Source organism: Zea mays, chromosome 7 (genome assembly GCF_902167145.1).
Source record: "Zea mays cultivar B73 chromosome 7, Zm-B73-REFERENCE-NAM-5.0, whole genome shotgun sequence".
NCBI lineage: Eukaryota > Viridiplantae > Streptophyta > Magnoliopsida > Poales > Poaceae > Zea > Zea mays.
Window position 1 is genome coordinate 175,227,295 of NC_050102.1, and position 23,022 is coordinate 175,250,316.

Consider the following 23,022-nt stretch of genomic DNA (forward strand, 5'->3'; position numbering starts at 1 on the left):
TTCTTCTACAAAGATGTGCCCTTTCCAGATTGTTTATGGTTACATCCCTAGGGCACCTATTGATTTGATTTCACTTAATGCTGCGAACGCCCCACATGTAGATGCTGCTGCACATGTTGAACAAATGATTACCATACATGAACAAACGAAACAGAACATTGCTGCTACTAATGCAAAAAAATCAGGTTGCTGGTAGTAAAGGAAGAAAACATGTTACTTTTGAGCCAGGTGATATGGTTTGGTTGCACTTGAGAAAGGATCAGTTTCCTACTTTGCGTCGTTCTAAATTAATGCCTCGTGCTGTTGGTCCTTTTAAGGTGCTAACAAAGATTAATGATAATGCTTATATCCTTGACCTGCCTGCGGAATTTGGTGTTTCCACTAGTTTTAATGTTGCAGATTTGAAACCATATATGGCCGAGGATGAGGAGTTGTCGTCGAGGACGACTTCACTTCAAGAAGGGGAGGATGATGAGGACATCACTATGAGTACGACTACACCAGCAGCACCTCCACATCAAGCGCCACTTCCTTCATTGGCTGGGCCAATCACTCGGGCCCGTGCCAAAGATCTTAACTTCGTCATGCTACTGAAGAATGAGGGTCCAGAAGAATAGACGACCAGCCCAACTGCGACCCATAGTGGACGACCTAGGGTTGGCCGCCCTAGGGGCTGCGCCCCCTCTATTTATCCAGGAGTTGCGCCTCCTTTATTTTCGAGTTTTGTTTTACGTTAGCTTTAGCTACTCTCGAACACGCGTAAATCTGCGCTGTCTTCGTGTATTCAGAACTCCACCCTCGAGTAATAGATTAGATTGCTCGCATCTTTTTCTTGTTCGTTCTTCGATTGCGCACAGGAAACAATCTTCGTGATCAGGCCGATCTCGCATCAGCAAGGTCGGTAACCACAGGGAGTTGGTTCAGCGATTGCATTGGCGCCTCGGGCTTGCTCGTCGTAGTCGGATCGCAAGGGTCATCTTCCGCCAAATCGGAATTATCTCTACTCGCCGAAAGATCGGGCACCTCAGCTACATCAGGAATGCAGCCTGGTGCTAGGGTTAGGGTTTTACCTGGTCGATTTGGGAGCGAGAGGAGCCCGACGCCATTGCGGAAATGCAACGAAGATGGGGACGTGGGCGGGGGCGGGGGAGATTTGCATCATGGGGGCGGGGCAGACGGCGCCGGATCCACCTTCGCTTCCTACAACTACAATGGTGGTGAGGTGGTGGCCGTCGTTGAAGAGGAGTAGGAGGAGGAAGGCGAGCAGGAGCGTGAAGACGATGTTGGTCCCCGCCTCGCCGTCGTGGCCGTCGATCTCTCAAGCTGCCACCGCTCCCTGCTCCCTTGACTCCTCCCTCACTCTCCTCATGGCTACGTAGCAAGTGCGTGCGATGGGCGGGCGCCGGGGGTGGGGATTGCATCGCGGGGCGAGCGCAGGGGCATCATTCGTGGGGACGGGCGCGGGGGCACGACGCGGGGGCAGGCGGGGACACGGTCGTGTGTTTCTCGGCGACGGGCGGGGGCTGGTTTTAGGGGAGGGGAGGCGTCGTTCGCGGCGGTCGGGCGGGTCGTGGCGTTTGCGGCGGGCGGGCGGGCGGGCGGGCAGGCAGGCGTAGGGAGGCGGGAGCGGTCTACACCATTCTCTTAATAGTTAGTATATAGAGATTTTTAACTAGCATCCAACATTCAATGTCATATGTGCTAAAATTTAGCATTGGAAATGAACGGGCCTGTACCAGCGACGAAGCGACAATCCTACCCGTTCCTTGGTTCGTCTGCATCCATCGCGGCCCTACGTTCCTTTGCAGCCTTTACCCACGGCCCAGCCTCTGTCGCCGTTTTCGAGCGAGGCACCGGCGGCCGCATAGAAACTCAGCTTCCGTCTCTAAACCCTCAACCCTAGCCCGTCATGTGGCGCCGTCTCCCCACCCGCCGCCTCGCCTCCGCCCTCCTCTCCTCCTCCCCACTCCAGCGCGCCACCGCCACGCACGCTCCTCCTCTCGAGCGCCACTTCCCCACTACGGCCTCCGGTCTCCTTCCGCCGTCACTCTTGCCCCCGTGGCAGCAGGAGCCGCGATGGTTCTCATCCTCCGCCGCCGCGGAGGCTGTGTCCTCGGAGGATGCCGAGGAGCTGCACCACGCGATAGAGGAGATCGTCCGGGCGCAGCCGAGTCCGAATCTGCCTCAACCTCAGGCGGTGGCAGAGGAGCATCAGGCACCCGGGCGGGACCACCGTAGCCGGCATAGGAGAAGTGGGCGCGGGCGGCATGCGGAAGTGTTGGCGGCGGAGCACGGGATGACATACCACAGGTACACCTCCCTTCGCCGGCGACAAATCCGCATCGAGACGGAGGCGTGGGAGCAGGCCGCCAACGAGTACCGTGAGCTTCTCGCGGACATGTGCGAGCAGAAGCTCGCCCCTAACCTACCCTACGTCAAGTCGCTCTTTCTTGGCTGGTTCGAGCCGTTGCGGGATCAGATCGCCACTGAGCAAGAACTTGTGGCAGACCCCGGGTCCCGGGCCTCGCACGGTCCATTTTTCAGTATGCTCCCTGCGGACATGATGGCTGTCATCACCATGCACAAGCTCATGGGGTTGCTCATGACGGGCAGTGGGGACGGCAGTGTTCGAGTCATCCAGGCCGCGTGCCAGATTGGCGAGGCAATTGAACACGAGGTGTGTGAATTGTTGCTTGGAGATGCTTCTTGACTCAGGGAATCAGTGCTTCTTGTTGTTACTTGTTAGTAATGTGAAGTCCATGAACAAATTAATATAATGAATTAGTAGACCGAATAACTTTAAATGGGGACCTAATAATAATATATCTGTTCTTCTCTCAGTTAACTATTTATTGTTTCAGGGAAGAATTCTATGGTTATGCATCATTGCGAAGAAAAAATAACCTGAATGATATTATTTTAATCAAAGAATGTTTATATCTGCCATAGATGAACTTTGTCAATCATAATTGACAGACAAACCTCTCTTATGAGATATAAAATCTAACTTCTTGGAGTAATTTAAGGGTAGGAACTATTACATTTATATTGGTAGGGCAATAATTCAATGGTGCTTTCTGTTTGAGCTCAACCTGTTAAGTGTTAAGTTTGAGGCAATTTTATTAATTTCATGTTCTTTGTTTGAACTCTGTTGTCTAAGTATGAGTTTCTAATCACTTCCCTATGTCTTTGAAGGTGCCATAAATATTATGCGTTTCTCATATTTCTTACCTCGTTACATTTTATTTGGTTCGAATAAAATAGTTAGGTGTCAAGTCTTTATTAAGTTGCCTTTAATGCATAACCTATTTTGATGACAACATGTTGTGTCATGGTGTCAGATGCTAACAAGCCATGGTATATTATTGTTTTTTCATCTTTCTCTAGGTTCGAATTAACAGATTTCTGGAGAAGACAAGGAAGAAAAACAACAAAGAGATGGAAAATGAAGAAGAAGCTGGTGACACAAACATTGCTATAGAACAACAGCGTCTAAGAAAGAAAGTCACCGACCTAATGAAAAAGCAAAAGTTACGGCAAGTCAGGAACATAGTGAAGAATCAAGATAAATCCAGGCCGTGGGGTCAAGATGCTCATGCAAAAGTCTGAATCCTATGTTAGATATTTGACTTTGTGTTGTTTTCAGCCCATCGCTTATTTTGACTTTTGACATTTCCTATTATCATTTGCTGTTCTCAGGTCGGTAGTCGTTTGATTGATCTTTTTATTGGAACAGCACATATACAACCACCAGCAAGCCAATCATCAGATGGTCTGCCTGACATCCGTCCTGCTTTCAGACATGAAATGAGAACAATGGTGAAAGAACAGCAGTAATAGTGTTACCTTACCTTCCTTTGCTACAAAATTGATTCTCGATGCTACATCTATAGTTCATCTAAAAAACTTCTGCCATTGGATTAACTCCCAGGTTTTATTAGCCGGGAATTCTTTGATTAGAGAACTATAGGGAAAAGTTGAAGGTTTATTTAATTGCATGTATGCTTCCATGTGCTTTTTATTAAAGTATTTTTTCTCACTTTTTAGAAACTATATACATAGCATACATACGCTGAAAGGCAATTAAAGATCATTATACCTTAGGACATACTGCAGCTAAATGCTGGTGATATACTAATTTGAACTATTTCTCATGCGATTCTAGAGCTGTACTGACAAATATACAGCCAACTAAGTTGTAAAGATAACTAGATTAGTATTTTTTCCCTGAATGTTGTTTGTTATTTTGCCTAACCTATATTATCATCTATTTTTATTTTAACAGGAAGAGTAGTCGCAGATATGGTGTGATCAAGTGTGATCCACTGGTCCGGCAAGGCTTGGATAGAACAGTTAGTTGACCCTCTTACACAAACCTCAATTTATATTGGAATGCTTTTCGCCTAATGTTGCATTCCTTGGTTACCTGGGCATGTTTCTTTTGAACAGGCAAAGCACATGGTCATTCCGTACATGCCTATGTTGATTCCCCCAATCTGTTGGACAGGGTTTGTATTTGTTGCCTATTTTCTTTATTGGTTGTCATATGATGCATCATACAAATTGGACATCGTTTATTGTTTGGAACTTTGATTTTTCTTGTATTATTAGTTATATAATGTTATTTATGGGAGTAATTGGAAGGACAGCCACCTTTATTTTAGTTCAGCGTCTGATCCTTGTTTATGCTAATAGATTCTGTTTGATCAGACTATTACTTCTGTCACTTTGCATTTCTGGATAAGTATTGAAGTTATTCTTATTTTTTAGTAACATAATGCTTATAGTTTTTGCAATGTTAATCTGTCAACTAATTGTTTGGTACCCCTAAAACTTGTTACAGATATGACAAAGGAGCACACCTCTTTTTACCATCATATGTAATGCGCACCCATGGTGCTCGGCAACAGAGGGACGCTGTTAAAAGAGCTCCAAGGGAACAGATGCAATTTGTTTTTGAGGTATTTTTTTTTGTTTCTGACTTGTGCAGATTCGATGAATATTGTATAGAATACCTTCTTAAATATTTTTATCTGTAACAACGACGGGATTTTGAGTCCACATCATGGGATGGTAGAGCTAGACTTGGGGCTTTGAATTGTATTGACCATCTCAAATAAACAATTTGTTTGAACCATGTGGTACATTAAATTCAATAATTTATGCAAGAACATGTATTCCTCAAATTTCATTGCCTGATGTCCTGTTGGTTTCAGGCCTTGAATACTCTTGGGAGCACGAAGTGGAGGGTTAACAAAAGAGTTCTTAGCATTGTTGACAGAATCTGGTCAAATGGTGGCCGGCTTGCTGACTTGGTTGATCGTACTGATGTGAGTTGTCATTTGTTTTTTCATGAAATTGTGCCCGTGGCTTGATTCGATGATGGTAGACTATAGTATGGATCTAAACTGAAATGTTTCATATACTCAGGTTCCTGTACCGGAGAAGCCTGACACTGAAGATGAAACCTTGCTAAAGAACTGGAAATGGCACTTGAGGGCAGCCAAGAAGAAGAACAGTGAAAGGCATTCTCAGAGATGTGATGTTGAACTCAAACTTGCTGTAAGAGACTAAGGGGTCTTGCTATCCATTGTGGTGCCACAGTTTATTCGATCTTTTACTGTCTCATTCATCTAAAGGATACATATTCATCACAGGTTGCTAGAAAAATGAAGGATGAAGAGGGATTTTACTATCCACACAACCTTGATTTTAGAGGTCGGGCTTATCCAATGCACCCTTATCTGAACCATTTGGGTTCAGATCTTTGTCGAGGGGTTCTAGAGTTTGCTGAAGGTCGGCCACTTGGCAAGTCAGGATTGCGTTGGCTGAAGATACACCTTGCAAATTTGTATGCTGCTGGTGTTGATAAGTTGTCATATGATGGCCGGATTGCATTTGCTGAGAATCATTTGGAGGAAATATTTGATTCTGCTGATAGGCCTTTAGAAGGCAGACGATGGTGGCTTGGGGCTGAAGATCCATTCCAGTGCCTGGCAGTATGCATGAATCTCACTGAAGCTTTAAGAAGCTCGTCTCCAGAAACAACAATCTCACATATTCCTGTGCACCAGGTATTGATATTCTGTGTGATCAAATCATTTTCCTTCTCAATTTTTAAGAGCAATTATATTTAGAATTACTTTTCCACATATAAAATATCACTGTACTGACACACTCAATATATGTTTTATCTTTGAAATGTTGATCAGGAAATGTAACCCAATTTGAATTTTCTATCGACTTTTTTTAATATTTTAGGATGGCTCTTGTAATGGTCTGCAACACTATGCGGCACTTGGAAAGGATAAGGTTAGTTCATACCTGAATAGATTTAGCTGTTCTCGTTGATATCTTTTGTCATTGCTATGGGTAACTAGCTACCTATTTTTTGTTGTTAAGTGACCTTTTTTGTTATTTTTCCTAGTTGGGAGCCATTGCTGTTAACTTAGTCGCTGGAGAAAAGCCTGCAGATGTTTACACCGGAATAGCTAACAGGTATGTATTTTGTGTCAATTGTATTTTGAATTGTAAGTCTGTAATTTGTTCATGGTAGTGCCTGATGTGCTTTGGGAACATGTATCAGTCTATATTTTGCACGGGTGCTTTCTCCCATATCCATCCATCTGTTCTGTGAGGTCTTTATGGGTGCTGGGAATCACTTGCCGCAATAGTTCTTAATAATCTTGTGACCACATTTGATTTCGTAAAATGCTTTATAAGTAGAAAGGACCAAATACAATTGAGGTGTTAATTTGTTTTAATACCCCTGTCTGAAGTTATTAATGAGGATCAGCAACACACTAGGTACCAGCTGCTTTTACTACTTTGTAGATATATCCAGATTATTCCTGATTGAGAGTCAATCTTGGCAATTCATGTGAACTTACATGATATGTCCTACAAAGCATGATGGCTTGGTGTCATCTGGTGCCCAGGTGTTCCACCTGGCATTCTTTTTGAAAATACCCTTTCAACATCTAGAATTTATGGACTATTATTACTGAAGTTTTGTCACGAAATATCCCATGGGTTCAAAGTTGGTATGTTATGTCTTTGCAAGACTGTTGGTGATGCTTCTTTAGTCTTTGTTACCAGTGTTGTCTATTGTTAAATTTTGGACCCTAAATCTAAATCCTGTTTGGGTATCGTTTACTATCCATTTCTTCATCTTGATGCAGCAATTGACTCACTAAGTTATACTCCCTCCGTCCCGATTTATAATTCGTTTGACCTTTTCAATCTCAAGTTTGACCAATCGTCCTATTAAAAAAATTGTGAAAAACGAAAAATTTCGTTGTGGTTTTGTTTATTATCAAATATACTTTACATATGGCTTTTTTTTTCATTTTTTATATTTTTTTGGATAAGACGAGTGGTCAAACTTGAGGTTAAAAAAGTCAAACGAATTATATTTTGGAACAGAGGGAGTATTATTTTGTATTTATAATGATGGATCTATTGTGTTCCAGGGTGATGGAAATTATGAGGATGGATGCACAAAAAGATCCTTCTGTAGAACCTGATGCAGCTCGTGCTCGTCTGATAGTTGACCAGGTGTTGCTTTTTTGTCAGCATTTATTTAAATTTTTAGTTGTTATTCATATTGCCTTATAAGATAAATAAGGTGAGTTGAAAAATTCGCATAAAAAGTTATACATATTTGGGTGGTAAAGGTGGAACCCTCGATGCATGATATCATTTACAAATGTCTTCATGCTAAACCAACTAGGACGGTAGGACCCTTCGATTTTTTTATTTATTCTATGAATTTGCAATTGAATATTTTTTTATTGTTGCATGCTTGCTAAAATATTTCCTAAGGGACACCTTTTTAAAAGTTTGAACAGTTAACAGATTTATTAACTATTGTCCCTGAAGAATGAGGATTACCATTTACCATATTGTTCGTAACGCCTTTTAGGAATTGATGCAAAACCCAGCTGATCTATTTAGGTCTATTGGCAGCATGCCAGCATGGCACTTCTTTATTGGTAACTGTGGGAGTTTTCACTTCATGTAGAAAGTTCGTTAGCTCTATAGAGCATAATTGAAGGGTATAGTTGTAGTGTTTAGTCTTTACCTGTTTGTTTTATTTAGTGGTTTATTTATCTAATGCAGGTGGACAGAAAATTGGTGAAGCAAACTGTGATGACATCTGTGTATGGTGTCACATATATTGGAGCACGTGAACAAATAAGAAGAAGACTAAAGGAGAGGGGGGTCATTCCTAATGACTCCGAACTGTTTGGTGCATCATGCTATGCTGCTAAGGTGGAAAATCCTATCCAGTGAAGTCGTTTAGATTCTCTGTTCTGTATGTCTAATCATCATTTTTATCCTCGATAGGTTACTCTTACAGCACTTGGTGAGATGTTTCAAGCTGCCCGTAGTATCATGAACTGGCTTGGTGACTGTGCCAAGGTACCAGACATATTATGATATTTCTCTTTTGACATATTTATTACACTGTGCAGTATTGCATCCATTTTAGGACCATGTTTGGCAGTTTCAGTGTGTCAAGGCATAGAGATCTGACTTCTTGCAGTTAACTGCAATTGTGGAAGGCTGTGGCAAATCTTTTGGGGGTTATTTTTTACTATTATTGTAAACAATTTAGCACAGTATATGAAACCTAGATTAATTTTCATTGACTATAAATGTTTGCTTGCTGATTTTTTGTGGTAACATACTGTGTAAGTGTGTATTCTGCTGATTTATTTCCCAAGAATACACCAGTGAAATGAGTAGCTTTAATATTAGCAGAGGCAAAATAAAAACTATAAAGATCTCAACCTCCTGTACAGCACTACAGCTTATTTGTCGTGAACTGTAGTTAGGCTTAAAAGACATGAATGAATGAAAACAACCTGTCTGAGGATTTGTATTTCTCTGGGTGTATCATTCTCAATTAGCATTCAGCTCTGATGTCTGTTAGTGGTCTGCTTTACAGGTCAACATATGTGCTGTTTGTAATGGAGTTTTCCTGATATACAACTGTGCCAACCTATTTTGCATGACAGGTAATTGCTTGTGAAAATGAACCAGTGAGATGGACGACTCCTCTTGGGCTCCCAGTTGTACAACCATATCGCAAACTTGGGAGGCATCTTGTAGGTGTTTCAGTAGAATATTCTTGATCTCCTGTTCTTTTGACACTAGGGAGGAAATAGTTTGACTTTGATATTGATGTTTGCCTTGTATGTAGATTAAAACGTCATTGCAGGTTTTGACCCTTCAGCGGGAGACGGATAAGGTATACCGCCTTTTGCATTGTCTTATTAAAATAAGTGATCATTGAGCGTTGGTTACTAGCTGCTGATTGAAATGTTCATAGTGATGGCATCTCACTGAGCTTTGGAAGTCTTATGGTACACTTAGGTGGAAGTTCCACCTACATAGGTGTAACATAAGAGCACCTGTTCTCTGCTATCTAAATTTTGTGACCTCATCTCTCTTCTTTTGCTGGAGTTATGACCACACAGGGAGATATAATGGCATTTTGGAGTATCTCATCCTATTTCTTTTTTGAGTTATGCCCAACTGCTTTAGTTGGCTCCTGATCTGTTGCTATATTTTGTCTCATGAATATGTTCCATTAGTAGCTAATGGTAGGAGATCACTTTCTCTTTTTCATAACAGTGCTTTCTGTTTGTATACCTGGGAACTTAAGAGGCAAGGGACTAGTACTATGCATCATTGTATCTCTCTCCCCTTTTACATAAAAAATGGGCTGCTAATCAAACGAGTAGTTGAGACTCAGAGAGGCACTTAGAAATCATAGAGGTTTGGTCATTGAATTGTGGTGGTCTATTTGCTATAGTGTCACTGTACTTGCGTTGGAGTATACTTAATCAATCAATTAACCAGGTTATGGTGAAGCGGCAGAGGACAGCTTTCCCTCCAAACTTTGTGCATTCTCTTGATGGTTCTCATATGATGATGACTGCTGTTGCTTGCAAAAGGCAAGGTCTGAATTTTGCAGGTTGGTGCTTTTCATTATTTTCAAGAACATCATTTTCTTGATAGGTTCTGGAGAGTTTTAGTAGGCCCTTTGTAACTCATGTGATGGTAGAAGTGAGTTATTGTTGATACTTTTCCTAAATCCAATGCAGGAGTTCATGATTCATATTGGACCCATGCCAGTGATGTTGATACAATGAATAAAATACTCCGGGAAAAGTTTGTGGAACTCTATGATACACCTATTCTGGAAAATGTATGTATCTCTCCCAGCTGTTCTACAATTATTTGTTTGAAAATTGATAAACTTTATTTTTTGTGCTGTTTTTTGTTATTATTTTGAGGTATTGTATTATAGATACAGAAATGTAAGAAAAAAAGAAACACAATCACAGCCTGGACAGGCGAGAGAGAACCCGGAAAAGAATAAAAAATTAATCAACGAAAGGAGGATTCTAAGTTCCCAACTTTGCTATCATGGAATGCTGTTATTTATTTCCAATCCCTCTGCTTTATAGTGATCACTTTGTTAGAAAATTTGCAAAATGTGTTCTCTTTCCTGTACTTGCAACCCTAGCCTCTATCTGCAGTATTTCCAATTTTTTTCTTCAAAACTGGCAAGTAACTGGGTTTGTTTCTTATGTTTCTAAAGTTGAGATGGAATTTTGATTCTAGAGCACTTAGTATAATTGGGGTATTGTAAGTTTGTTGTAATGCAGCAGAGTTAAGCAGAAAGTACATTTATTTTAATATTTTGTGTGCTTCACTAATAGTCCAATATCATATACAAGGAAATAAATTTACATAACCCCTGACCTTTAGATGGTGGATTACTTCACCCCTCATCTTTAAAATCGGTTGTTTAACTCCCTCAGCTTGGACAGTTTTAGCTAGCGGTTTTGATCTATGTTGCCCTGATACGGGGATACGGATACGCCGATACCCCGATACGCCATTTCTCAAAAAATACTGATATGGTGATACACAATATATATTATAAATAAAATTAAATGCTGAAATGGACCACAGCAGATCAGTTCAATTTAAGGGCATTAGAAGTTAATGTTCAACAACTTTGACTAAAGTAAACATCTACTTCCTCTTCCAGAATTTATCTGAACTCAAATAAATGAATCTAGCATGCCAAAAACATATGTAACGATACGCTACACCAGCAGACTGGCAAATAATCACTAGTTCACCACACAAGTTCTAATTCTAACAGACCAGAGACCACAGACCAGACATGAGACAACAACTAGATTTCATTCTGCATCTTCGGTCAAACCCAATGCCTCAAGATCTTCAAACAATCTTTCTTCAAGTTCTGGCTCATCCAGTGATAGATCAGCTTGCTCAAGAAAATCAGCACCACCCTCAAAATCAGCTTCGAAAGTGTCAGCTCCAACATCCCACATTGCTGATGGACCACAGTGGTATTCATCAGATTTTCTAGAAAGAAGACACAAGTTTTGGTGTGTGAAAACTAAATCCTCAGCACGCCCAGGATTTAGCCTACAATTTAAATTGCAGATTTGTATTAGGAATCCAAATTCATACATGTGTGACCAACTGATCATAATGAATATGACAAATAAAATGAAATAGAATTGAACCTGTTTCTCAATGAACTATGGATCAGCCCATATGTACCCCTAGTCGGTCCCTGGTCGTCCTAGACTAGTAGTTATACTTATATAGGTATATATATAAATATACATGTATACATTATATAAATTAGCACAAACAACTAGGATAAATAAACTAACATATTGCTTCATTGTTTAGGGTTTAGGGTTATTTAGGGTTTAGGGGGAGAAGTGGAGAGCAGGAGGGACTTTCAGACGACGTGCTCATCTCGTCACTGGTTCGCAGCCACCGTCGGTTGGAGAGTGCAGCAGGCGAGCAGGACTGCAGGAGAAGGGGCAGGGGACACAGGGTGCTGTAGCCACCGGTGTAGCCGCCTGCAATCAGGAGTTCAGGACTGCAGGGGCGGTGCCAAGGGAGGAGAGGAGAGGAGACGTGTAGGTTGTGGAGACTGTTGGCGGCTAGGTTAGAACAGGAGAGGAGAGGGTACTCTAAATTAGACTGTAGATGGGCTAAAAAAGGCCCAATAACTAAACCCTAGTCGGGACGACCAGGACACACAACTCGGACGACTAGTCGCCCTAGTCGACGATTAGTCCGACGACCAGGACGACTAGGTCTTCTAGTCGAGTCGTCCAGCAAATCGTGTCCTAATTGCCGACCAGCCCGACTAATCGCGATTAGTCGGACGACTTGAATCATTGACTCCAATTTCTTTCAGCACAGGAAGATGATGCTGGCTGTCCAAGTAATTTAAGTGCCAACTTCTTTAATTCTGGAGCAGAATGGCCATGAAATCTCCACCACATTTTTGGTTCCATATACCTTCTATCCTCAAGTGAGTCAAATGAATTGAATCCAGGTCCAAACAAAGAGAAATTAGCATACTGCAACTTAATCTTTTTTAATTCTTCACCAGAAAAATATCTCCTGAAACAAGTATTTCTCATCTCTGAAATTTCCTCATCATTATGAGGAGCCTGTCGGTTGGGGACCTCATTGATCCATGCATCAGTGTAATACTTTGGATTTAGTGAGTGTGCCAAGCAGTGCAAGGGCGTGTTGCTTTTTGTCCATCGACTCACCAAGATGTCATGCACAACTGAGTAAAAGATAGATTCTTCATGTGTCTCTTTCATTTCATGACGATAGATTACACTCTTCACCTTCTCTATCATTGTGTCCCACATCTAATATATCAAATGGAGGCATGGCTTGTCAGTATCTGCTGCTCGTATCATTGTATAGATAGGCTTAGTAAAAACTAAGGAAATAGCGCACTTTATCCCACCACAGATCATTCACAATCTTCTCCTTTACAAATTGAGCCTGACGTGGATTATCTTCCCTATAGACACTCCACTTTTCACTCACTACCATCACTGAAAGAGCATCTTTTATAGCAATAAATCTTTTCAACATCACAATAGCAGAGGCAATCTTGTGTCAGCAATGGCAAGGAATTTCAGATTGCTTTGCTCATTGAACATAGACAACCTCATGGAGTGATTCATGATGAAATTTTTAATCATGCTGGCATCTCCAATGACTTCGCTAATCCACTGGATTCAGTATAACACACATCTTCAATTTCCCTAGAAGCACATATGTTCTTCAAAGCAAGATTCAAAGTATGCACAACACAAGGGGTCCAAAAAATATGAGGGTGCTTCTGCTCAACTATGATGCCAGCAGCTCTGCAGTTGGCAGCGTTGTCAGTGATCACTTGCACACCATTTTGTGCCCCAACCTCATCAATTACTGTAACATCTTCTCTGCAATATACTCGGTCTTGGATATTCCTTCAGTGTTGATCTCTCTAAGAAACATTGGACCATCTTCTGTAACAGCCAAGAAATTCAAGAGTGGGCGTCTTTGAGCATCTGACCATCCATCTGAAACAATACTCACACCTTTAGAGCTCCAAGTTTCCTTCACGGGCTGCAGCATTCTCTCCACATGTGTCCTCTCTTGCACAAGAAGAGTTGTTCTCAACTTGTAGCTTGGAGGGACATAACCTCCAATTGGGTTATTGGTAGCAAACATGAAAGCCTTTCTAAAATATGGGTTACGTGCAAGATTAAAAAGCAGACCACCAGTGTAAAACATTCTAGCTATTAGTTCATCAAGCTGTCTTCGAACATCCAAATTGAAGCTAGATTCAATTGCTGAAACACCCCTCCTCTTCCTCTTCTCATTGCCCTCAACTGGAAGTGGGATATCTCTAGGCATGGTTCTATCAGCAACAGCACTGGCTGCAGCAACTTCAGCTTTCAATTGTTCAAGAACATGTACTGTCACCACTCGACAAAACTTCACCCCTAAACCAGTAATTTTCAACAGATGTGCTTTAACTCTAGAATATCTTCCATTCCAAACATGGTTACAGAGTCTACACCTAATCCTCACATTTCCCCCCAAACCCTTTCCAGTTCTTTCAAGTATCTTGGCATACCTCCACAATGGTTTTTTCTCATCCTCATCTGGAGGAACCTTGCAACAATAGCCTAGACTTGTCTTGCGATGGCAGGGTTATTGGCGACTGGAAAACTTCCTTCGCTGCTGCTAGCACCAGTAGATGCACTCGTTGCCATGGGATCTAACAAGAACAGAGAATGGGACAAGTACCAGTCAGAGAGTCCGGCCACACAATTACAGAAATCGCCGCCGGCCATGGATCTAAGAAGAACGAGACGAGTTTGAGACTTTGAGAAGCAAGATAGGGCAGATGGCAGCAGATCACGTCCACAAACCTCACGACGGCAAAAACACGACCTCAGAATTGGCGGCGTCAGACGACATGATGGCCACGGATCGACGACGGCTGGCGGCGCGCAGGATAAACTAGGGATATAAGGTATCCCACAGGTGTTGGAGAGGTCCTAGGAGTATCCGTCATTTTTTATTTATTTAAATTCACAGAAATTCCCGATACGCCCCAGATACGTATCCGGAAGTATCCTAGGAGTATCTGTATCTGATACGATATCCGACACCGGTACATGTGTTTTGAGAAGTATCCGCGCATCATAGGTTTTGATGACGAGACACTGATTTAAGTGACATCATTTTTGTCTTTTTCAGTCCTGTCATCTAATAGTATCTGAAATTTATATATTTTACGTAAAAATCAATGATTATACATTATGTCTGCCCTAATTTCCCTAAAACTTTAGGAGTAGCAGCTTAATTAATAAAAATTTAAAACTACATAAAAAAGCCTAATATTTTTGTCTCTAGTTCATTTCTTATCTTCTGAGACTAAAAATTGTATTAGAGCTAAATAATATTATAACTAAACTACTAATTTTTTATTTTATTACGCAAATTAAGTGTTTTTTTTTCTAATTACTAACTAATTTAATTTTTATTTGTCTTTTTAAAAACATTTAGCAAACAGTAACAAAATGATCTACAATTTTTACAAACACATTCTCTTAGCTAAATTAACTTGTATAAACATTTCCAGAATTTTCTGAGAACAAAATTTAGACCTATTAAAGTTCTCATAAATATTTATGTAAATTATGGGTCTAGATTCAAGGTTCTCGGAAGTTTCTAGAAATATTTCTTTATGTTAGCTTAGCTAAGAGAAAGGTTTTGTAAAAATTGGAGATAATTTTATTACTGTTTGGTAAGTGTTTGTAAAAAACAAATGTAAAATTGATTTATTAGTAATTAGAAAAAGACCATTTATAAAATATAATTTTATTAGTAGTTTAGCTATAGTATTGTCTAGCTTTAATTTATCCTATGATAAGACAAAAATCTTAACCTTTTTTTACGTTGTTTCTAAAATGTTAGAAAAATAGGCAAATATAATATCTAATTACTGATTTTTGTATAAAATTTTATAAATTTTGGATACTAGACTACAGAATTGAAAAAGACAAAACTGGTGCCACTTAAATCAAAGTCACGTTAATAAAATCGCCAACTAAAACTGTTCAAGAGAGTTATTTATCTTGTTTTGCAAAGCTGAGGAGGTTAAGCAACTGGTTTGGAAAGTGTGGGTTTGAATACGAGGGGTGAAGTAGACGACCCTTAAAGTTCAGGTGTTAGACTTATTCCCATATACAAGTGTCAGGCCATCAGTTTTTAACTAACATATTTTCGATGCAGCTGTTGGAGAGCTTTGAGAAATCTTTCCCTAAATTAAAATTCCCACCGTTGCCGGAGAGGGGAGACTTCGATATGAAGGAAGTCCTTGAGTCTACGTATTTTTTCAACTAGCACAATCAATGTTAACAGTTGCATTATACACGCTGCTGCCCGGACATATCTGAGTTCTGAGTGTAGATCTACCAACTCGAATGATGAAAGCTAGGTCATACATGAGCATAACCCGAAGAGTGGCTTTGCAGAAGTTATCAGAAGCTAAGTTGGTACTCTGAGCATTCACAAATGCATCGGCATCATTTATCGCGTTGAAGTTGGCAATGAGGTTTGCTAAATAAAAGTGGGAACCATATCAAAGTTAAACGAGAATCCCTGTAAATGTAATTATGTAATTTTTTTTTGTCTTTAGTGTTTTTATTTTCCTTGATCTTGGTACTGTCGAGAGAAATTCGGCTGACCGGTAGTTTGTCGGCTGGTGCTGAGTAGAGATTATTTCATACTTTGTAGTTTAACAATATAATTTAGTAATAAAGTGATATACTAGTATTTTTCTCGTTGTTTTAGCTCTGCATAAAGTTTGAAAGCTTTTTTTTTTCTCTTCAAGTTAAAAGAATGGAAACTACCTGTAAGATGCAAATACTGATTTTACTCGTGTGTGCCTGTGTGTTCAAGTTGCGAGTTCGTAGCGAGATTTCTGTATGTTCGATGATGCATTACCATTAGACATGTATCTTGTTTTCTTGTGGAACGATGCATCTAAACGTTTCATTTGTTCACTGCCAGTGGTGGTTTGTTTAGCGTTCTGCTCGTCGTAAATTTCATCAACTATAAATAACTCGTAACATCTCTCCAGGTTTCAAGCACTCGATATTCATTACTAAGAACTGCATTAGAAATAAGAGTGAAATGCATCAGTTCTCAAACTTTGCAATGATGTGTCATCAATTTTTCGAAAATAGGGAAATAGGTTTTCGAACTTGATCGTCTTCTAAAACTGGATTTATTTAAACCAGATGTCAATGTGTCATACCATATTGGAACACACTAATAAAAGATCATTAGTTCGGGAATCTAGATGACACAAAATACCAAGTTTGATCTAGATGAAACCAAGAACGTGACACACTATATCAGTATCCGATTTGACCAAATTCAATCGCATGCCAAGTTCGAGCATTTTACTTAAAAAGCAACGTGATCCCTCTATGCTGTGTCTTGCGATCGCAGAGCAACGACCCGATCTTTTGAATTCGCGTGGGACCCGGGAGTCGGTGCGTGCGAAAATACATTGCAGATTACCACTCCCGCTTAATGATGATTCACTGAGGAAGGAATTTTATTTTGGTGTATGAATTGCTTGATGAAGTCATTGTAAGTACTCTACACCATCTTGACTGGTGCCATTCTGAACTCATATCCTTTGTGACCTGGTTTTTACGTCACTAGCAAAACTTAATGTGTTCTTTAACAATGAAGTTGTTGGCTTCCATGGTGATCAGTATAATTCATCTGTTCATGGGAATGCTTACTACCATCTTCTATTAGCATCTGTATGGTTTTGCTAACAAGTTTTATTGTGCAATCAGGATTTTCGAAAACCCGCAAACAACCTCTACTGAGGTTCTGAAGTCGTACATATTCAATGAACCCATTATGGTTGATGCTGGAAGGCTGCCACCACTTGGTCCTGCTGCTATGTTCATGGTAACACTTCTGCACATTACTGCAAGAAACATAACCTTAGTAACCAGGTTCCCGGATTGATAGGATCGAGGAACGGAAACGTGGTAGGTATAAAAAACAATTTTAACACTATGGTGATGAGATTGTTCCCGCTCCTGCGTTCCCGGAACGGAACGAATGTTTTCGTAACAAGGAACGTGGGCACCGGTTTCTAAGAACATAATAGTAGGGTTTTTCACCGAGGAACATGTGTTCCCCATGCTATTTGGGCAATTGCATAGTTTCATTTGACATCCTTGTCTTTTGCAGCAAGGCACAAAGCGTATGCCTGTTACAGCTGTTACAAAATCTGTGGTTCTTACTGAGCCAGGGAAGAATAGGGAGGAAATTTTGTTAGACAGTGTGTGTGAGTGTGTGTGGGCCGGCACCACTGTTGGGCTGCCGGCCCATTAGGGTTAGGGTTGAGTCTATATATTGTACCCATTCTCTATGCAATACAATAGTTCATTTCTACAAATTTTTGTTGATATCATTGAGAGAATAAGTGTGACATTCAGCTCGAGTGTAAGTACCAGTCTATGTCATGTCTTGTCTTTTACTAATTGTTTTCTCTTCAACATCTCAAGATATTATGCCTTTTCCCCTTTTCCTTTCTTGAAATCCTTTATGTATGCCCTGAATTTGTGGTTCTAAATGTTTTAGATTATGATGATGCCCACTGCAAATTTTTTTTCATATATCATCACCAAATTTTGGTTTGTTGTTGGGTTGTTACCTTTACTGTCAGAAACTACCCTCTTTGCCATTTGTTCCTTACATCACTACTGTTAAAGTAGTTTCTGTGTTCTCTGTTTTTAACTGGAATAAATAAAGATGACAATCACTAGTGCATTGATTTTATACTAAGATACTCCAAATCCATGGGGTAGGGGGCCATTGAGACGAGCACATTTAGTTCTCAATCCTATACTAGATGAGTGCCCGTGTGTTGCAACGGAAACATATAATACCATGATAACTTATATACAAAATGTGTTTTATATTATTATAAGAAAATGTTTCATAATTCATTTGTGATCCTATCCATACATAAATTTTGTTATTTTAATTTAGCTGTTTCACTACTATATTGCAACCATCAGTATAATACAAACTTCGATATATGTCACGATTTGCATGTCTCATTATTGGAGAGCACGTGCCACACCTGTCGGTAGAAGTTCCTTCGTACATCGTCAGTCATCAGGCACGCACCACCATACACGTTTGCTTAAACAAAAAGGCAAGTGTGTGCGTTTGCGAAGAGAATTAGAGGCAGGCCGGCACAAAAGCTACCCCGACGATGGCGAGTGGTCATTGCTGTCGGTCCTCCTCTGCGTCACCTCTGGCGCCAAGATGACGCCACAGTCCTTGATATAGTAGTCGTCGAACGCGCGCGCCATGGCGAGTACCGATGACTTTTGGCTGGTCTGCTAAACGAAGTGCACCCCGGGCTCATCAGCGAGGTAGTACACCTAGCCGTTGCACTACCGGATGTGCTACTCCTCTATATACATTTTGTTCGAGGATGCTCACACAACGTCAGCAACGGTCGTCGTCCCAGCGCACAAGAATTCATGGCCGGTCAGTAGTGACTTACGTGGCAGGTTGAGCTTCAGGTGGATGATGAGCTAGACGGCGTGACGACGCTGTCGTCGGATGCGGTGCCTAGAACAACCCGAGAGTCGCCGGCGTTGGCGACGACCATGAGGTCCCCCTGTTTGAAGATGGACAACACGGTGCAGCTGCTCTGGATCGCGTCCAAGCGGCGGCTGCGGCGGAGCTTGCCGAACATAGCGGCGCATGCGGTCATGTAGGACTGCTTCCAGAGATCGAACTGGTAGTCGCCAAGCTTCTTCTCGTCGTCGATGAGCGACGCCAACGCGAGTGCCTTCTGCCAGTGGTGTTTGTTCGGGGTTTCCAAGTAAGAAACATGAATTCATCTTTGGCGTTGGTTTATGAAAATGACTCACAAGTCAGATCCATGGAAAAAATATTACGGAGAATAAATGTCACACATATAAAAAAGAAAATTAAGTTGAAAATATTATTCAAACAAAAGAAGTTGCATGCAAGGCTCTTCTTTAAATACTACTCACTCCATCCAAAAATATAATTCAGGAATCTCGTTGATAATTATCTACTACTACACATTGTGCAAGGGTAGCAGATGAGCTTTGGGAGGATGTAGTAGATATTTTTACTGTAACAGATATTGACATAAACACACATGTGGTGTAGTGGTAGCTTCGAGCACATTTGCTTGAGGGGTCGTGGGTTTGAATCCCATTAGGGCCACATTTGTGTATTTTTAATTTAATTTTAGCTAGGCGTGGGATGCACGTGGGCAGGGGCGATTCTAGGGAGAGGCACAGGGGGGCAATGTCCCCCCTAATCTTCTACAAATTCCATAGAAGCTACTAATTTTTTTTAGCTAATCACCATATAAATAATGTAAAATATCTCTTAACAGCCCCCCTTAATCTAATTTGTCCCTCTCAATCTCAAATGCTGGCTTCGCCCCTGCACGTGGGAATGAGAATGGTCTTTGCAGGGAGGGGGAATAGTGCGGAGAGGAGGGAATGAGAATGACAGAACACGGAATGACAGCCTACCACTTACTGACTTAATAAGTAGTAGAGATGTGTGTGGGCGCACGTCATATCTGCTGAATTTACTTGAGTTACCAAAGCCCAGTTCATTTTGTTACCTTATTTATTTTCATGCGTTATGCAATGTCATAGTATTGTTTTTCATGGAGCACTAATAGGCCAGTCGTTTCATGACTTCATTTTCATTTCCATTAAACAGGGCTATATACTTACATCTGAGATTGACGGAACAATTCAAATGAAAAGTTACCTCACCGATAATCCAGAAATCCGTTTTGCTCTCAATGAGGATTTGAGCATTGGAAGAACTGGATCTTCATACAGCATGTCATTAGATTTTCCTTTGACAACTAGCTTAGGCAAACTATAATCTGAATGATGTATGGATATGACACAAGAAATATGTTTCTCTTCGTTTTCATGATGCTCTGTTCCTATAACATTGGAGACCAGTCTATGATAAGCTTATAATGTTTCACTCATTCTGGAACTCATAATGTGATGAGTTATTCAATGCATACATTTAAGCAGTTATTACTTGTCACTATACTTATTTGCATTCCAAAGTGTTTTTGCACAAGTGATTCTTTTAACGAAACCTGAACCTACTCACCACTTTAACCTCACTTATTTTTTAGCATGCTAGCCTTTCTATCTGCCTAGTTGTCATGGATATATTTCCGAATGCTGATCACATACAATATTACAAATTTTAATGCCAGATTACAGTTCTTCTGGAGGAGGAACAGTCATCCTTGATGATTGCAAGTTTGCAACGTCCATGAGTCAGTACATCTGGACAGTTTTGACATTGACAGAATTTTGAGTTTAGTAAGTCCTCAAATAAGACTTTTCTGTCTGTTTGTTCTTTGTTTTTTTGCAGAACTCAAGTAGTACATTTACAGTTTATTACTTAAGAAAAATTAGGGAATTTATATTTAGCTTTGCAATATTGCATAGATGCCACCTGATGGAGAATTTGCTGTAATGAACTACCGGATGACCCAAGAATTTAAGCCGCCTTTCTGTGTAACCACTCTAATTTGTGAGATTTTTTGTCGAAGTCAGTCACAGCAACAGCATAACCCTGTAACTTTTTCCATAATCGGCAGATTTATTTAATAATGCAAGCTATTTTTTATACTATATAATAGGAAGAAAATAATATTAAATGATGGTAAAAACAGTTGTTTGAAATTTAAAGCTTCAAGAATTCTGTATAAGGCAAACTGAGAAAAGGAGCGGATGTGGTAAGTTTGGGGCATGGGGGCGTCTGCTTGGCTGGTCCGGCGGCCGCGCGCACGCGGCTTCCTCCTGTGAGTTGGTTCTGAGCTTGGTCCCCCTCTTCTTCGTCGACTTCGCACCCGTAGTTCTCGTTTCTCTCCCCCTCTCCTCGCTTGGTCTTCTTCGTGCTGGGGGATGGATTTGTCTCGTCTGGACTTTCGGCCGGGGGTGCTTTTTGAGGCTGATGTTTGGCGCCGGTTTTCCTCTCCTGTTTGCCCCGGAAGCCCGCGCTCCCCATCGGCATTCTGGCTTGTTGTCTCGTTTGGAAGATGCATCTTCAGGCTTGATCCTGTCTCGGTTGGTCACATCCTTCACGCTGCTTTTGGTGGTTCTGCCAGGGGATTCATGGTCCTCCAGCTTGCCGATCGGGTTTTCCGTTTCTCGGTTTCCTCCAGGAATGTTGGGTTCCACATCTACAACTCCAGATGCATCGCTCGTTCTGAATTCAAAGCTTTCTTCAACTTGTGGAACTCGGGTGGACCAAATTGGAACTATGAGCTCAAGCTATTTCTTCAGGAGGAGAATGCCAACTGGTGGTTTGTCTCGGGCAGGAAAAAAATCTCATTCGCTGATGTGGTTAGGCGCCCGCCTTTGACTGGTGCAAATGCTGTTCCAGTTCGTCGACTTCGTCGTTCTTCCTGTTCAGCTGGAAAATTGATTGCTCCGAGGACTTCTGTTTTCAATAGATTGGGTTTCCCCTTCGGTGCTCGGGGTCCGAGGTCTCCTGCCATCTCTTCGACCTCGGGGGCCTCGTCGCGTGATCTTCATCGTGAGTCTGCCCCTGCGGCGTGTTCTCCCAGGCCTAACGGGTGCAGGAATGGGCGCGATTGTCGGGGCTGTGATGATTGCTCCCTTTCAAATTCAAAGTCGATCTCAAATTCTTCTGTTGGGCGACATTGGCCTCGTAGGTTGCAGTGGCGGCCCATTCTGCGTAACGGGCCCCTCAGGCCTGTGCTTGGGCCTGGAAGGACGGATTTGTCGGGCTCGGCTACTTCAGCCTTGTTCTGCCTTTTTGTAAAGCCAGGGGGCATTTGGAATTGTTCTGCAAACGTAAAAAATCAGAATTTGGTTTCCCTCTCTCCTCGTTCCCTTCCTTCGAAAGTATCTGCCCTTTGGAAGGGTCACTCCGTCCCTTGGACTTCGGGTCCTGGTTCCGCTCATCCTCCAGGTCTCTGACGGGTGGGACTCCACCTTCATTTGCCTCCTTCGGTGAATTCGCCAAAGCGGTTTCATTATTAAAAAAACCCGAACAGGCGCCAGAGACGTCCTTGGAGCTCGCGTTGGGTGTCACTTCAACAAAACCCCAACCTGCTTCTCCACCCTTTGCTCTCCGGCGATCGTCTGTGAATCTGTCAATGGCGTACCGGCGTGTGGACCCGGGGCCGTTCCTCCCTCCAGGATTCAGCGCCGCGGTGGTCCAACATCGTGGGATTATGGTCAGGTCAGTTTCGCAGCGTTTGCCGCCATTTCATGAGGACTGGGCGATTATAAATATCCATCCTTTACCGGAGCACGAGGTCTTGTTCCCTGCGGTTAGGGATGTGGTCAGGGAATACCTTGTGGAGCATCAGAGGGTTGGTGTCCGTGCCATTCAGCGCTCACATTTGGGACAAGTGTTGGTGCAATTCCGTAGTGTGCTGGAGCGGGATAACTTGGTTCTTCTTGGTCCCCAGCAGTATTTGGACGCTACATTCACCGCGGTCCGTCACAATGATGCCTGGAACCACCGTGCCCT

At 41.7% G+C, this 23,022-nt stretch overlaps 2 protein-coding genes and 1 pseudogene across 4 annotated transcripts; 2 read left to right on the plus strand and 1 right to left on the minus strand.

Annotated features, from left to right (window-relative positions):
• Window positions 1-1,652: 1,652 nt before the first annotated feature.
• LOC541775 (RNA polymerase T phage-like 1) lies at window positions 1,653-16,225 on the plus strand. Of its 2 annotated transcripts, none has more exon segments than NM_001111461.2 (19): window positions 1,653-2,677; window positions 3,388-3,603; window positions 3,700-3,833; window positions 4,286-4,352; window positions 4,450-4,508; window positions 4,844-4,961; window positions 5,217-5,330; window positions 5,431-5,562; window positions 5,658-6,074; window positions 6,262-6,312; window positions 6,428-6,498; window positions 7,473-7,557; window positions 8,122-8,274; window positions 8,350-8,424; window positions 9,024-9,113; window positions 9,209-9,256; window positions 9,871-9,985; window positions 10,116-10,219; window positions 15,673-16,222. In NM_001111461.2, coding segments are annotated over 19 exon segments (2,928 nt in total). In that variant the 5' UTR covers window positions 1,653-1,909; the 3' UTR covers window positions 15,784-16,222.
• On the minus strand, window positions 11,209-12,500 carry LOC103633429 (uncharacterized; annotated as a pseudogene).
• A 101-nt stretch (window positions 16,226-16,326) lies between the features above and the next one.
• On the plus strand, window positions 16,327-20,719 carry LOC103633430 (AP-4 complex subunit mu). Of its 2 annotated transcripts, none has more exons than XM_035961146.1 (3): window positions 16,327-17,040; window positions 17,256-17,373; window positions 20,203-20,719. In XM_035961146.1, exons 1-3 carry the CDS (start codon window positions 17,018-17,020, stop codon window positions 20,371-20,373), a joined length of 312 nt encoding a protein of 103 aa, XP_035817039.1. In that variant the 5' UTR covers window positions 16,327-17,017; the 3' UTR covers window positions 20,374-20,719. The 2 variants fall into 2 exon arrangements, with proteins under 2 accessions (XP_035817039.1, XP_008653348.1); XM_008655126.2 differs by lacking the exon at window positions 20,203-20,719 and adding an exon at window positions 17,662-17,908.
• Window positions 20,720-23,022: the final 2,303 nt, after the last annotated feature.

What these genes read in the sequence shown, in the direction of transcription:
- LOC541775 (XM_008653610.4), top strand. Translation starts at nt 3,590, where the DNA reads ATGCTCATGCAAAAGTCTGAATCCTAT. An exon ending in AGATGCAATTTGTTTTTGAG is followed by an intron (nt 4,962 to 5,216) that starts GTATTTTTTTTT and finishes TGTTGGTTTCAG; the next exon opens with GCCTTGAATACTCTTGGGAG. An exon ending in GCAAGGTCTGAATTTTGCAG is followed by an intron (nt 9,986 to 10,115) that starts GTTGGTGCTTTT and finishes AATCCAATGCAG; the next exon opens with GAGTTCATGATTCATATTGG.
- LOC103633430 (XM_035961146.1), top strand. Translation starts at nt 17,018, where the DNA reads ATGAATTGCTTGATGAAGTCATT. An exon ending in AATTGCTTGATGAAGTCATT is followed by an intron (nt 17,041 to 17,255) that starts GTAAGTACTCTA and finishes TTGTGCAATCAG; the next exon opens with GATTTTCGAAAACCCGCAAA. An exon ending in GTCCTGCTGCTATGTTCATG is followed by an intron (nt 17,374 to 20,202) that starts GTAACACTTCTG and finishes TCCATTAAACAG; the next exon opens with GGCTATATACTTACATCTGA.